The sequence below is a fragment of the Selaginella moellendorffii genome, unplaced genomic scaffold (assembly GCF_000143415.4).
Source record: "Selaginella moellendorffii unplaced genomic scaffold, v1.0 SELMOscaffold_51, whole genome shotgun sequence".
NCBI lineage: Eukaryota > Viridiplantae > Streptophyta > Lycopodiopsida > Selaginellales > Selaginellaceae > Selaginella > Selaginella moellendorffii.
The window spans coordinates 805523-817256 of record NW_003314312.1 but is presented as its reverse complement, the minus strand read 5'-3'; the positions used below and the strand labels follow the sequence as shown (position 1 = coordinate 817256).

General features: G+C 46.9%; 5 protein-coding genes across 6 annotated transcripts; 4 read left to right on the top strand and 1 right to left on the bottom strand.

Annotated features, from left to right (window-relative positions):
• Window positions 1-2624: 2624 nt before the first annotated feature.
• Window positions 2625-4526, bottom strand: LOC112350526 (pentatricopeptide repeat-containing protein At4g02750-like). Its single transcript, XM_024686861.1, has one exon. The coding sequence runs from the start codon at window positions 4524-4526 to the stop codon at window positions 2625-2627; it is 1902 nt and encodes a 633-aa protein (XP_024542629.1).
• Window positions 4527-4843: 317 nt separating this feature from the next.
• On the top strand, window positions 4844-6220 carry LOC9634829 (GDSL esterase/lipase At1g58430). Its single transcript, XM_002981937.2, has 5 exons — window positions 4844-5117; window positions 5194-5321; window positions 5385-5609; window positions 5662-5944; window positions 6002-6220. The coding sequence occupies exons 1-5, from the start codon at window positions 4862-4864 to the stop codon at window positions 6178-6180; spliced, it is 1071 nt and encodes a 356-aa protein (XP_002981983.1). The 5' UTR covers window positions 4844-4861; the 3' UTR covers window positions 6181-6220.
• Window positions 6221-6299: 79 nt separating this feature from the next.
• LOC9634828 (40S ribosomal protein S20) lies at window positions 6300-7008 on the top strand. 2 transcript variants are annotated; one of them, XM_002981936.2, is made up of 4 exons: window positions 6300-6376; window positions 6430-6540; window positions 6623-6736; window positions 6794-7008. In XM_002981936.2, the coding sequence occupies exons 2-4, from the start codon at window positions 6441-6443 to the stop codon at window positions 6931-6933; spliced, it is 354 nt and encodes a 117-aa protein (XP_002981982.2). In that variant the 5' UTR covers window positions 6300-6376; window positions 6430-6440; the 3' UTR covers window positions 6934-7008. The 2 variants fall into 2 exon arrangements, with proteins under 2 accessions (XP_002981982.2, XP_024542754.1); XM_024686986.1 differs by having other exon boundaries at window positions 6423-6540.
• A 2094-nt stretch (window positions 7009-9102) lies between these two features.
• On the top strand, window positions 9103-9759 carry LOC112350525 (germin-like protein subfamily 1 member 13). Its single transcript, XM_024686860.1, has one exon. The coding sequence runs from the start codon at window positions 9103-9105 to the stop codon at window positions 9757-9759; it is 657 nt and encodes a 218-aa protein (XP_024542628.1).
• A 764-nt stretch (window positions 9760-10523) lies between these two features.
• Window positions 10524-11189, top strand: LOC112350524 (putative germin-like protein 8-1). Its single transcript, XM_024686859.1, has one exon. The coding sequence runs from the start codon at window positions 10524-10526 to the stop codon at window positions 11187-11189; it is 666 nt and encodes a 221-aa protein (XP_024542627.1).
• The last annotated feature ends 545 nt before the right edge of the window (window positions 11190-11734 follow it).

The following is an 11734-nucleotide window of genomic DNA, read 5'->3' as shown; positions in this document are numbered from 1 at the left end:
TAATATTAAGTTTATAAAACCCAACCGAATAACATACTAAAACAAATGAAAGAAGAAGCCGTTTCGCTGATCTGCTTGTCTCAGCACTGGACCAGTTCTCCGTGCTTGCCACCATAGATTCTGCTGGCCCCCCTGAACCCTGTGCGGCTTGCTGCAGCAGATGCCCATCATCGGCATCTGCTGGGTCTGCTAGCTCGAAATCGGAAAAACTGCTGCGAGGTTTTTTAAGGGTTCATGGCAGGAATTGGAGGACGCCACGAATGCTGGAGCTGGAAGCATGTGATACAAGCAGAGCGGCACTGGACATGTAAGTATTGTCATGAGATTCACACTGGGGGAGCGGAGCGAGTGCTGGAGTTTGGGCAAGAGGTGTGAAAACGTGCAAAGCAATGAGGGAGATCCCTTATGAAGTTCTGAAGAAACCCTAAAGAAACCTTTGTCTCTTTTCGCAAATAGTGCAAACTCGTTGGGAGTTTAGAACGGCGTTTTTTAACGCGTTTAAAACGTTACGTTTTTTAGTTTCATACGTTTTCCACTGGTTGTAGGTGTGGGTGTACACATATATAACGCTAGAGCCTGCTTCCTTCTTTTTGGGGGGCTCGTAATTGTTCTCGATGGAACGAAGGACACTGTGGTGGCAATCCATCGCCTTTAGCACGTCGTCCACATCAAATTTTCCAATCACCACCAGCCTGACGACTCCGATTCCACCTTATCGACCCCTATTGGGAAAACCGCACCAGAGATTTCATGGAATCAGGGCCGCGATCCAATGCAAAGATTGTGCTATACCTTTGATCTTCTTGAGCGCGTCAGTCTTCCCCTTGCAGTTTTCACAAGTTGAGAGTGTCGCCTTCTTCATGCTTACAAGGAAAGGAAACTGGAGTTGCTCGCTCAAGATGTGCCAGAAAATCGAGAAATACGCTGCGAGATGCCTTGCTGCTCACGTTTGCGGTTTTTATAGCTTGATTCTACGGTACAGTCTTTGTAGGACGACGCGTCACCACCAAATTCCTCGCGATTTCAGCGAATAGTCAAAGACGACATAATGCAGAAGAAAATTCCACACGTCTAGATCCGCTGTGTTGCAACTTTAACTGTCTATTCTTCTTATGAGAGACCGATTCATCAAAGCCTGCAAAAGGTTGTCGCGTTTGAACCCAGAACTGAATTTCCAAGTTGAGCAGCAAATCATACAGCAGCAAGCCTCCGGGCATGGGTGATTCCCTACTTGAAGTGGTCGTTGCCACTATTCCAACACATTGCGTGGCACCGTGGGAAAGCGAAGAGACGAACTTCATGATCAGAGACTGTTCCTTCTTCTCCTCTCTCCGATTCCACTTCACCACCCCTGCGTTTCCAAAAAGACTTTACCTTTTTTTTTATGTTGTAACTTTTTGGCGCCGAATCTCCCATGAAATTCCGCAAGGTGATATAGACATTAAACAAAAGGTTGTTCTTATCTTGGGCCCTTTGTTCTCTCTCTCTCTCTCTCCCTCGCTGTGAGATTCTTCCTGTCACTGAATCTAGAAGTATAGCCTTGACTACGGCGACGTGCACCGGCATTTGTGCTATGCAAAGTCTTTTGCATTCATCAGTTTCACGATTGGGACCAACAAAAATAGATAGAAAGATCTAACTTTTGAAAACCTTACATCAGATATGATTCTGACAATTAAATGCTCTGTCAAATTCAGTGCTCTTCTAGATTTGAAACTCTTGAAATTATTTCATACACACCCTTGTTCTTGCAGAGCAATTAGAAGAACAAATTCACTTCCAATTGTAGTGATTGTAGTTGTGGGCGTAAACATACAAAACGCTACTGCCCCCCTTCTCTTCCTTCTTCTCTTCCTTCTTCTTTGGGGGCTCGTAATTGTTCTCGATGGAACGAAGAACACTGTGGTGGCAATTCATCGCCTTGACCACGTCGTCCACATCAAATTTGCCGATCACTACCAGGCCTGACGACTCCCATTCCACCTTATCAACCCCTGTTGTTCAAAAACAGAAACATCCACGAGATCGGCTCTCGAATTTCCAATCCAAAGTTTGTACATACCTTTGATCTTCTTAAGTGCATCAGTCTTTCCCTTGCAGCTCCCACAAGTTGAGAGTGTCACCTTCTTCATGCTTGCAAAAAGAGGGAAAATGGATCGAGATTTTTTCTTGAAACTTTGCTGAGACTTTGCCGCAACACCGAAGAACACTCTGCGAGATGCCTTGCTGCTCACGTTCGAACTTTGTGGCGGTTTTTATAGCTGGATTCTACAGTTTAGCCACTGCTAAGCTAAATTGCCAAAGTCGAAGACCACTTCAATGCTTCTCTCTTGCATTGTAAAGAAAGTTTCCACACCTCAGACTGGACTTTCACATAGGCTACCCTTTCTCGTGCCTCACATTTGATGACTTTGACTCGATTTTTCTCAAGGTAAAGTTCCTTCACGTTTTGAAATCGCTGATAAAACCCATGAATTCACGAATTCCAAATAGCTGGGAAGAGGCGTACTTGACTTAAACTTTTACCCAGAAGGACGCGACGTTCATTCAAGCTACCCATCAACTTTGTCGAACATATATCTAGACTGCAAGATTGTCCTCCGCGGCAGGAACAAAACAACAAGTTAAACTTCAGGTGGATCACGCAGAACGTTTGCTAGCAAGATGTGAGCAGCTCCATTCCTGGAATCCAAATCCAAGACGCTCTTTGCGACAAGACCGGCACTGTGACAAATATGATCATCACTCATCCGGCCCATCCTACACGCCGAAAGAAAAGCCACCAGATTTACAGCATCTGGTTTAAATGGCATCGTCGCCAAGAGCTCTCTCGCATCTTCCAGATACGAGGCTCTGGCGAGCAAATCCACCATGCAACAGTAGTGCTGCTTCACAGGCTCTATTCCAAAGTCGTGTCTCATGGACAGAAAGTACTCCTTGGCGAGAGCAAGCTTTCCTTTGTGGCTGCAAGCGATGAGAACTCCCACGAAACAAACCTGGTCAGGAGTGTGTAGAGTTTCGAGCTCGTCGAAGATTTTCATCGCCTCTTGGAGTTTTCCCCTCTGTCCGAACTTGGTCAGAATCGAGGTCCATGAAACGAGATCGCGCTCGGGCATAGAGCTGAAAATCCTTGCTGCGTTTTCTAAATCACCGTTTTGACCATACATAACCAGGATTGCGTTCCAAGCAACGATGTCTCGCTGTGGCATTGTTTCAAACAAATGCTTCGCTTCTTCCACTTCTCCGTGGTTTGCGAAAGCGATCAGCATCGACGTACACGACAGTAGATCTTTGTGAGGAACACTCTCAAAAACCTCCCGTGCAAAATCCATGAAACCAAACTGCGCATATCCACAAATCAGTGAGCTCATAGCCACGGAGTTGTGCTCCGGCATCTCGTCAAACACTAGTTTTGCTCCTTCCGGATTTCCTCTATCGAAATTGGCAGCTAGAACAGCGTTCCACGACGACAAACTCGACTGCGGCATTTTTTCTACCATCTTCTCAACTCTCTCAAAGTTTCCCTTTTGGCTGTAAGCCGAGATCATCGAGTTCCACGACACAATATTCGTGAAAGGCATTCTCTGGAAAAAGAACTCGGCTTCTTTGATATTTCCAGCTTGAGCATACGCGCTTACCATGCACGTCCATGAAACCAGGTCACGGTGCTCCATCTTCTCAAAAAGTTCTCGAGCTTTTCCAATGTGGCCATTCTGAGCATAGACCAAAAGCATGTTGTTCCACGACACCATGTCATGCTGAGGCATAGTATCAAAAAAGCATTTGCCACCTTTAACATCTCCAACATGAGAAAACGCAGTTAACATAGCGTTGCAAAACGTGAGATCCACTTGCCTCGCGGTATGAAAGATTTCTACACACTTTCGCATATGCCGGATACGGGCATATGCGGTAAGTATCAGAGTCCAAGACACCATGTCATGCTGTGGCATAGACATAAAAACATTGCTGGCCTCCGCGACCTTTTGATGGTGCACGTATCCTGCTAAAAGTGTAGTCCACGAGATAAAGTTTCGTGCTGGCATTCCATCAAAAACTGTTCGCGCCTGTTTAAGATGCCCGTTTTGGGTATGCGCAGCAAGCAGTGAATTCCAGGAGATTAAGTTCCACTCCGGCATCGATTCAAAAACAATCTTCGACTTCTGTTTGCTTCCACTCTGGGAGTATGCCGCTAGCAATGTGTTCCAAGAAACAACGTTCCACATGGGAATCTCACCAAAGACAATTTCAAATTCTTCAAAGTGCCCGCTTTGGGCATATGCAGCTAGCATGGCATTCCACGCCACCATGTTCTTCTCAGGCATCTCGTCAAACGTAGCCCGGGACTCGCGAATATACCCATTTCGGGAATATGCACAGAGCATCAGCACCCAGGTGTAAACGTTCCTGTCGCCCAAAGCAATGCCGTCGAACGCAATCCGTGCATCTTTCACCCGACCGGCGCTTCCGTACATGTGAATCAGCTTGTTGGCGATGAAAACTTGGTCTGGTGTTTTGGCAGCCATGATCTTCTTCTTCTTCTCGCAGAATCAAAATCAATCCACGCGCTCTCGATTTCATCGTCAGCAAAGCGCCTTTTAAAATATGATGTCATGCCCAACATCAAATTCCTGGAGTCGTAGCTTTAAGTTTGGTGGAAGAAGGCACAGCAAAGATCTCAATCTCACAACTAGCAGCTAGGAAATTTCAATTGGAATCAGATAATTTGTAGCTGGATGGATGGAAGATCCAGGATTTTGCGTGGAAGCCACATCATGGATATAAAAGCCCCGCTCAAGATCGCAGTTAACACACAAGTTTCTCATATTATCTTTGTTACAAGAAAAAAAGTACTTAAAACATGTCTTCTGCGATCTTGTTTTGTGCATTGCTTGCTTCGACCTTGTCTCTAGTTTATGCCCAAAGTCCCAATTGCACGAATGCCACCGCCGTGTTCACTTTGGGCGATTCGATTGTCGACAGTGGAAACAACAACTATTTTGAGAACGTGAGTTTCACAATTGCCAGAGCAAATCACACTCCCTATGGTGTTGATTACCCCAATCAAATCCCCACTGGCCGATTCACAAACGGATTAGTTCTTCCTGATTATCTTGGTAAGTTGGCCGCCAACTTTCAAGAACATTTCAAATGTTAGTTGTGGATGATCATATATGTAAATGTGGTTTGTAGCTCAATACTGTGGAATCAACAGGGCACTCCCGTTTCTCGATCCAAATGCGAATGGGGTGAATCTAACCCAAGGTGTAAACTTGGCTTCTGGAGGTGCGGCGATTATAGATGCTCTCTCCAGCAATCTGGTAAATCTATCACAATCCACCAGTGTCTCAGCATCCTGATACTAATGATTCTTTGGTGTCTAGACACCTTACAACTTTAGCCTCCAAATCCAGTGGTTTGCGAATGTAACTCAGAGGCTTCAGGCTCTAGAAGGCGTGGCCGCAGCATCAGCTCGAATCGCAAGAGCACTCTTCATTCTAAGCTTTGGATCCAATGATTTCTCCAACAAAAACTTTAGCATCTACTTCAATTACACAGACGCGGACTTTCGAGCCCTTATGATCACCACTTTTTCGAGCAGAATTAAGGTAAAACAAGTTTTATTAGATCTAAAGATTGAAATGTTTTCTGCTTTTCCAGGACTTATACAATCTGGGAGCTCGCAAGTTTATAATTCCAGCGCTGGGACCTTTGGGTTGTACTCCCATAGCGATCACGATCCAATGCTGGAGCGCTTTCAACTTTTTCCCATCTTGCCGGACAAATTGCAACGAGAACTCAAACAATTTGGCTTACTCTTACAACGTGGATCTCCAGACCGCGCTCAACTCTCTCCAGGCAAACCTCACGGGATCCAAGTTCTACTTCAACTTCGATGCTTACAACGTGACAAGGGACGCCATCTCAAACCCTTCCAACTATGGTGAGTATGGCTGTTCTCAAAATCTCATGCTTTTCTTACTCACTTGTTCTCTTCAAGGCTACACGGTGGTGAATAGAGGCTGCTGTGGATTGGGCTTTACAGAGATTGGAGATGGTTGCAATGGGACCATGGTCTGCTCGCCCAGATCCTCGTACATGTTCTTCGATGCCATCCATCCCGGACAAGATCTCATCAAATTGCTCGCCAATCGCTTGTTTCCATCGCTTGCGAGCTAATGTAAAGCTTTTCCCGCTTCATAAAATAAAGCTCACTCCATTCAAACCTGCGCCGTTGGATCTAATCCATCTCGACCGTAGGATACGGAACAAAATAGTTGTAAAGCCCTAAACCTAACCCTAGTCCCTCAGCAAGCGGCCGTGAGGTGTCTGTCTCGGGGATCTTGCGCTCGGAGATTTTGCGCAGCGAGCCCAGGTGAGTGCTTTCTTCGTGATCGCAAGGCTCGATTCAGTGGTTTTAGTTGCCAGGAAGAAGCGCCATGGCGATGCCTTACAAGCCCGGGAAAGAGGAGGCGGCCGAAACCCTCCATCGCATTCGCATTACCTTGACGTCCAAGAATGTGAAGAATCTGGAGAAAGGTAAGGTTTAGAATTTCTTTCCAGGCATGAAAGAAGGCTGAGACGATTTTTCCTTTGGTTTTTGTTGGGTGGTCTGCTTTAGTTTGTAGTGATCTGGTTCGTGGTGCCAAGGACAAGCAGCTTCGAGTGAAGGGTCCCGTGAGGATGCCCACCAAAGTTCTTCGTCACACCACCAGGAAGTCTCCCTGTGGCGAAGGTATGCCCTCTGGGATTTTTTCTCTTTTCATTTTTGTTTCTCACTGCTTCTCGACAGGAACTAACACCTGGGATCGTTTCGAGCTGAGGGTCCACAAGCGAGTGATCGACCTGCACAGCTCTTCGGAGGTTGTGAAGCAAATCACCTCCATCACCATCGAGCCCGGTGTGGAAGTCGAGGTGACTATTGCCGAGTAGAAGGATTCTTCTTGTTCGTTTTCCTTCTGCCAGAGCTGTTTGAAGAGATACTTAATCTGGTTCTGACTTACGCTTCGTGTCTTGTAAGCTAGGATTTTCGTGCTGGAGAGTGCCCTGGGGCATTGCTAGCATTGCAGTGCTTTCCTTCGCAAGCTCTTCGATAGAAATGTATGCCTCTCTAGCTTTTGGAGGGGCCAAGGCTGTGATCTTCTGAGCCACTTGTGGTGGGAGTGTGCTGGGAACATCACAACACTCTTGTACAGGTTCTTTGTTTTGCACAGCCCTTGAGATCACCTTCCTTAACTTTGCAGTGGAAGTGTTTTTGAGTCATTGCTGTGCTAGAGCTAATTCTTCCAAGGTGGGGAGTTTTTCCTTGCCTGGATCTCTATCCGCTTTGTCATAGTGTCCACTGGTTACCGTGGGGACTTATGGTGGATAGGGGCAAATAGTTCTTTGTTCTAGAAATGAAACCAATGCAGTCTTTTGTGTAATTTCACGAGGCTTCTCTTTTGAGCTCTCGACGCAATTCTTAAATACCAGTGCACTGGTATTCATATATTCATACCAAGTATTGTTCTATATAGCTATGGCTTTCATCAAAGTTGTCACAGTGGCATTCTTTCTGTCCTCAGCTATCGTTCGAGTTTTGGGATCCTTTCCAGGATTTCTGCATCCAAACTCCAATGTTTTCATCAATAGAGTGCCTTCCAAAGATCTCCCCCCAGTCACAAACAAATCCAAGTCGATATTACTATGTTTCCAGGCCTCAACACACAGGGGCCCTCCATTTCTTGCCTCGCATTTGGTGAATCCTCCACACATCCCCGAGCGTCCCGCCTCTACGTGATTTGTGTCAACTCAAGGTTTTGCATTCCGGTGATCTCTTCATCTTTCCCAGGGTCTCGCTCACTCCTGGACAACTCGGACACGGGTGCGCTTGGAAGCCAAAACCCGGGAAGATCAGACATGGCTACAGCGCTATTCCAGACCAATCCAAACATCAGTTCTCAGGTTTGACGATAATAAGGAGTGACCAACTAATAAATGTTTTGCAAAAGTTAGTTGGCAGGCAGAAATCCTCTGGTTCGATTCCGGCAGATCGGATCAACTCCATGATAGTCGGCACGGCAGCCGACAATCGAAAACTCCACTCCCTCCATTCTCCCCACAGGCTTGACAAGGGCGCGATGACCTTGAAGAACTTGAAAGATAGTGTATTATTTAATCATCTCTTGCTTAGTGCGCACACTAAGGCCGCAGAGTAATGATTCTGCCACGGCAGGCGGCCACAAGATGGATCTTTGCGTGCTGGGAGCTGCAAGACCGATGCTTGCACAGGTTTGAGAACCTGAGACAAAAGATCTTTTCTCGCCGAGCTGGGTGTTGGCACGGGTCCAAATCTCAAGTATTACGTGAGATCAGGGAGCGGCATGAGTGTCATTGGGATCGATCCCAACGAAAAAATGGAGAAGTACGCTCGAGCTGCTGCAACAGATGCCAGGCTCAATTTGACAAAGTTCGCAAGTTCGCGAGTTTTCACTTGTCTTTGTTTTTCTCTTTCCAGGTAGGAGAACAACAACACTTATACCGGTCATCTCAACTCCGGTGCTTTGCTCGGTCAAAGGTTGAAGCTTACGGTATTTTCTTTGCTCGATCTTCACTCCTTTAGATTAATGTAGAAGTGAACGCAGCTACATTCTACTTCCTGGAGCGGAGGTTTGTGCTGGAAACAGTCTCGCCCTCGTCTCATTTTCGCGCGCGAATCAATCCAGAAGGAAGTAGTGTGAGATTCTGGCAAGATGTTCTCGACCCCCTCTAGCAGTTCATCGCCGACGGCTGCCACCTCACCCGTGACACACTCTCCGCATCAAATCCGCCAGCTTTGCGAGTGTCACGGCGCAGCGAATCAACCTGATCTCATATAATAGGGACCTCTCAGTCTTAACGGTTGTAACAACGTAAATCTGATCCTTGATGGAAACACAATCTGCAGCTCGGCGTAGGCGTGCCAGGAAAATCAACATCCACCTACTTACATCTTCCTTTGCATTTAAGCTCGCGGCCACTGCATTGTTTTAGAGAGAGCGAGCAAGAGATCATAGAGAAAAAGAGCGAGCGAGCGCGAGAGAGACTAAACTAGAGGAAAGAAGAGAGTGAGCGAGAGCACAAATGGCACTAGCAAGCAATGCTTTTGGATTCCTTCTCTCGTGCATGGTGGCCATCTTTGGAGTTTTGGGCGATCCTGATCCTCTCCAGGACTTCTGCGTCAAAGATCCAAACTCCAAAGTTTTCGTCAACGGAGCCTCTTGCAAAGATCCCACTAGAGTTACTGTTGACGACTTCACCTCCACCGTCCTTCGCCAGGCTCCAGTCACAAACAACACACTGCGAATCCAAGTCGACTTGGTCGATATTAGAATGTTTCCAGGCCTCAACACACAAGGGCTCTCCATTGCCCGCCTCGCATTCGGTCCATTTGGCGTGAATCCTCCACACAGCCATCCCCGAGCATCCGAGATCATCTGGCTCCTCCAGGGACGCCTCTACGTCGGATTTGTGTCAACTTCCAACCGGTTGTTTGCAAAGGTTTTGTATCCCGGTGACCTGTTCATCTTTCCCAGGGGTCTTGTTCACTTCCAGCGAAATCTGAATAACTCGAGCACGGTCGCAGTTGCTGCGCTTGGAAGCCAAAACCCGGGAAGAACAGACATGGCTAGAGCGTTGTTCCAGACCACTCCAAACATCATGAACGAAGTTCTAGAGACAGCTTTACAGGTTGATGAAAATGAGATTAATAAGTTACGAAGTGGAGTGAGTCGGACTTAATCAATGTTCAAAAGTTTCAATTAACAAATAAAATCGATCTTGGCTCGGAGGGCTGTAGTATCACTCAGAAATCCTTTTGTCGCTGGTTCGATTCCGCTAGATCGGACTTCATTCTTCAATGGTATGCATTTTTGGGCACTATATAAAAATTGAGGAATGTGTTGATGATTCTTTTTCTGACCAATATAAACTTATAATGTTTATACGCATTTTGTTTCCGACTTGGAAACTCTCCCAAGCCAGTGCCGCTGGGCCAAGGAAGGTCAAGAGCGGCGAGTAAGGAAGACTTTTGAGTGTTATGGATGAGAAGATCAGTCAGCGAGGAGGGGCGGTGTCCATTAACTGGGATCCAGCAGAAAGCCTTGAAACTTCCAAGAGGACCGAGACGAAGGGGAGGCTGCGGCTGCCGGGGGATTGAAACAATGACAAACACGTTAAGTATGAAGTCCAGATTGACTCTGCTTTACCGCTCTACATAGTCCTATATGTTAAGTTTGCACTCCTCCACACAAAATGTTATTCCTAACTACTGTTCTCATTAGCATACGGAAGCTCAAAGAAATATGACAGCGTTGCTTCCTTGAAGCCTTTGAATCCAAGTGTTCGATTGTAAAATCTAAGAGAGTTTGTCTTTATATGTAGGTAACACAGTTGGACTTCTCTACTAATACAATAAGAATAAATGTACGGGAAATTCCCCAGTATAAATACATATACCAGAGCCTCCCAATAGCATCTCTGCATCGATCAATCGATACATCTCAATGGCCAAGTTTCCCCAAGTTTTTGTTGCTCTTCTTGCAGTTTTCACAATTGCCAGCCTTGCAGTCGTGCGGGGTGATGAAGATCCCCTCCAAGACGTCTGCGTCCAGGATCCCAACTCCAAAGTCTTTATCAACGGAGTTCCTTGCAAGGATCCCACCACCGTCACTGCGGACGATTTCACCTCAACCATCCTCCGCGAGCCTGCAAACACCACCAACACTCTCAACATCAGGGTCCAGCTGATCGACATCACGATGTTCCCAGGCCTCAACACGCAAGGACTCTCCATCGCTCGCCTCTCATTCGGTCCATTCGGAGTGAATCCTCCCCACGTCCATCCGCGATCATCCGAGGTCATCTATTGTCTCCAGGGACGCATCTACGCTGGGTTTGTAACGACAGCCAACAGGCTGTTCGAGAAGGTTTTGTATCCCGGGGACTTGTTTATCTTTCCTCGAGGGCTGGTCCACTTCCAGCGGAACCTTGACCCGGTCAGCGCTCTCGCTATTGCCACTCTTGGGAGTCAAAACCCTGGTCGCACGGATGTGGCTAGGGCTCTTTTCCAGACTCAAGAATCTGATAATCTGAACGAAGTGATCGAAGCAGCTCTCCAAGTTGACGAGGAAGTGATCGAAAAGCTTCGCGCTGGAGTGAGCCAGACCTGAGAAGAGTTTTTGATAAAGGTAAGAAAGAATGTTCTTGAGATAATGAGTTTAATATAAATTAAGTTTTCTAAAAAGCCCTAAAAGGACATACTGGAATCATTTTAAATTTAACAAAGGGCTCGCGTGGATCACATCCGCAAGAGCGTCTCACGCAACCAGGTGGAGATGATCTCGCGATCCAAGCACGCGAGCGATGTTTCACGGGCGTTGGATTCCGCCAAGAGCGCCTCCGGGATTTTGTGGTAGAAAAGTGCTGGATGCATCGAGGAATTGCGGCCAATGCTGGAATCGTCTCGTGGAACGTGGTAAACAAGGAAGACCAATCTTAGCGAGTCAGTTGGCAGAGTGGAGGACTGTAGTAGCTCTGAGAAATCCTTGGGTCGCTGGTTCGATTGCCGCATGGTCAGCAATCGTCCACCTGTGCGCTTCTTTGGAGGGGCTTTGCGGAGCCGCCACATAATGAAAAGTAGATCCTTGGGTTGAGCTCAGGGCCATGGCGAGGTTCCCGGCACTTGACGAGACCACGGGTTTGCGTGCTGGGAGCT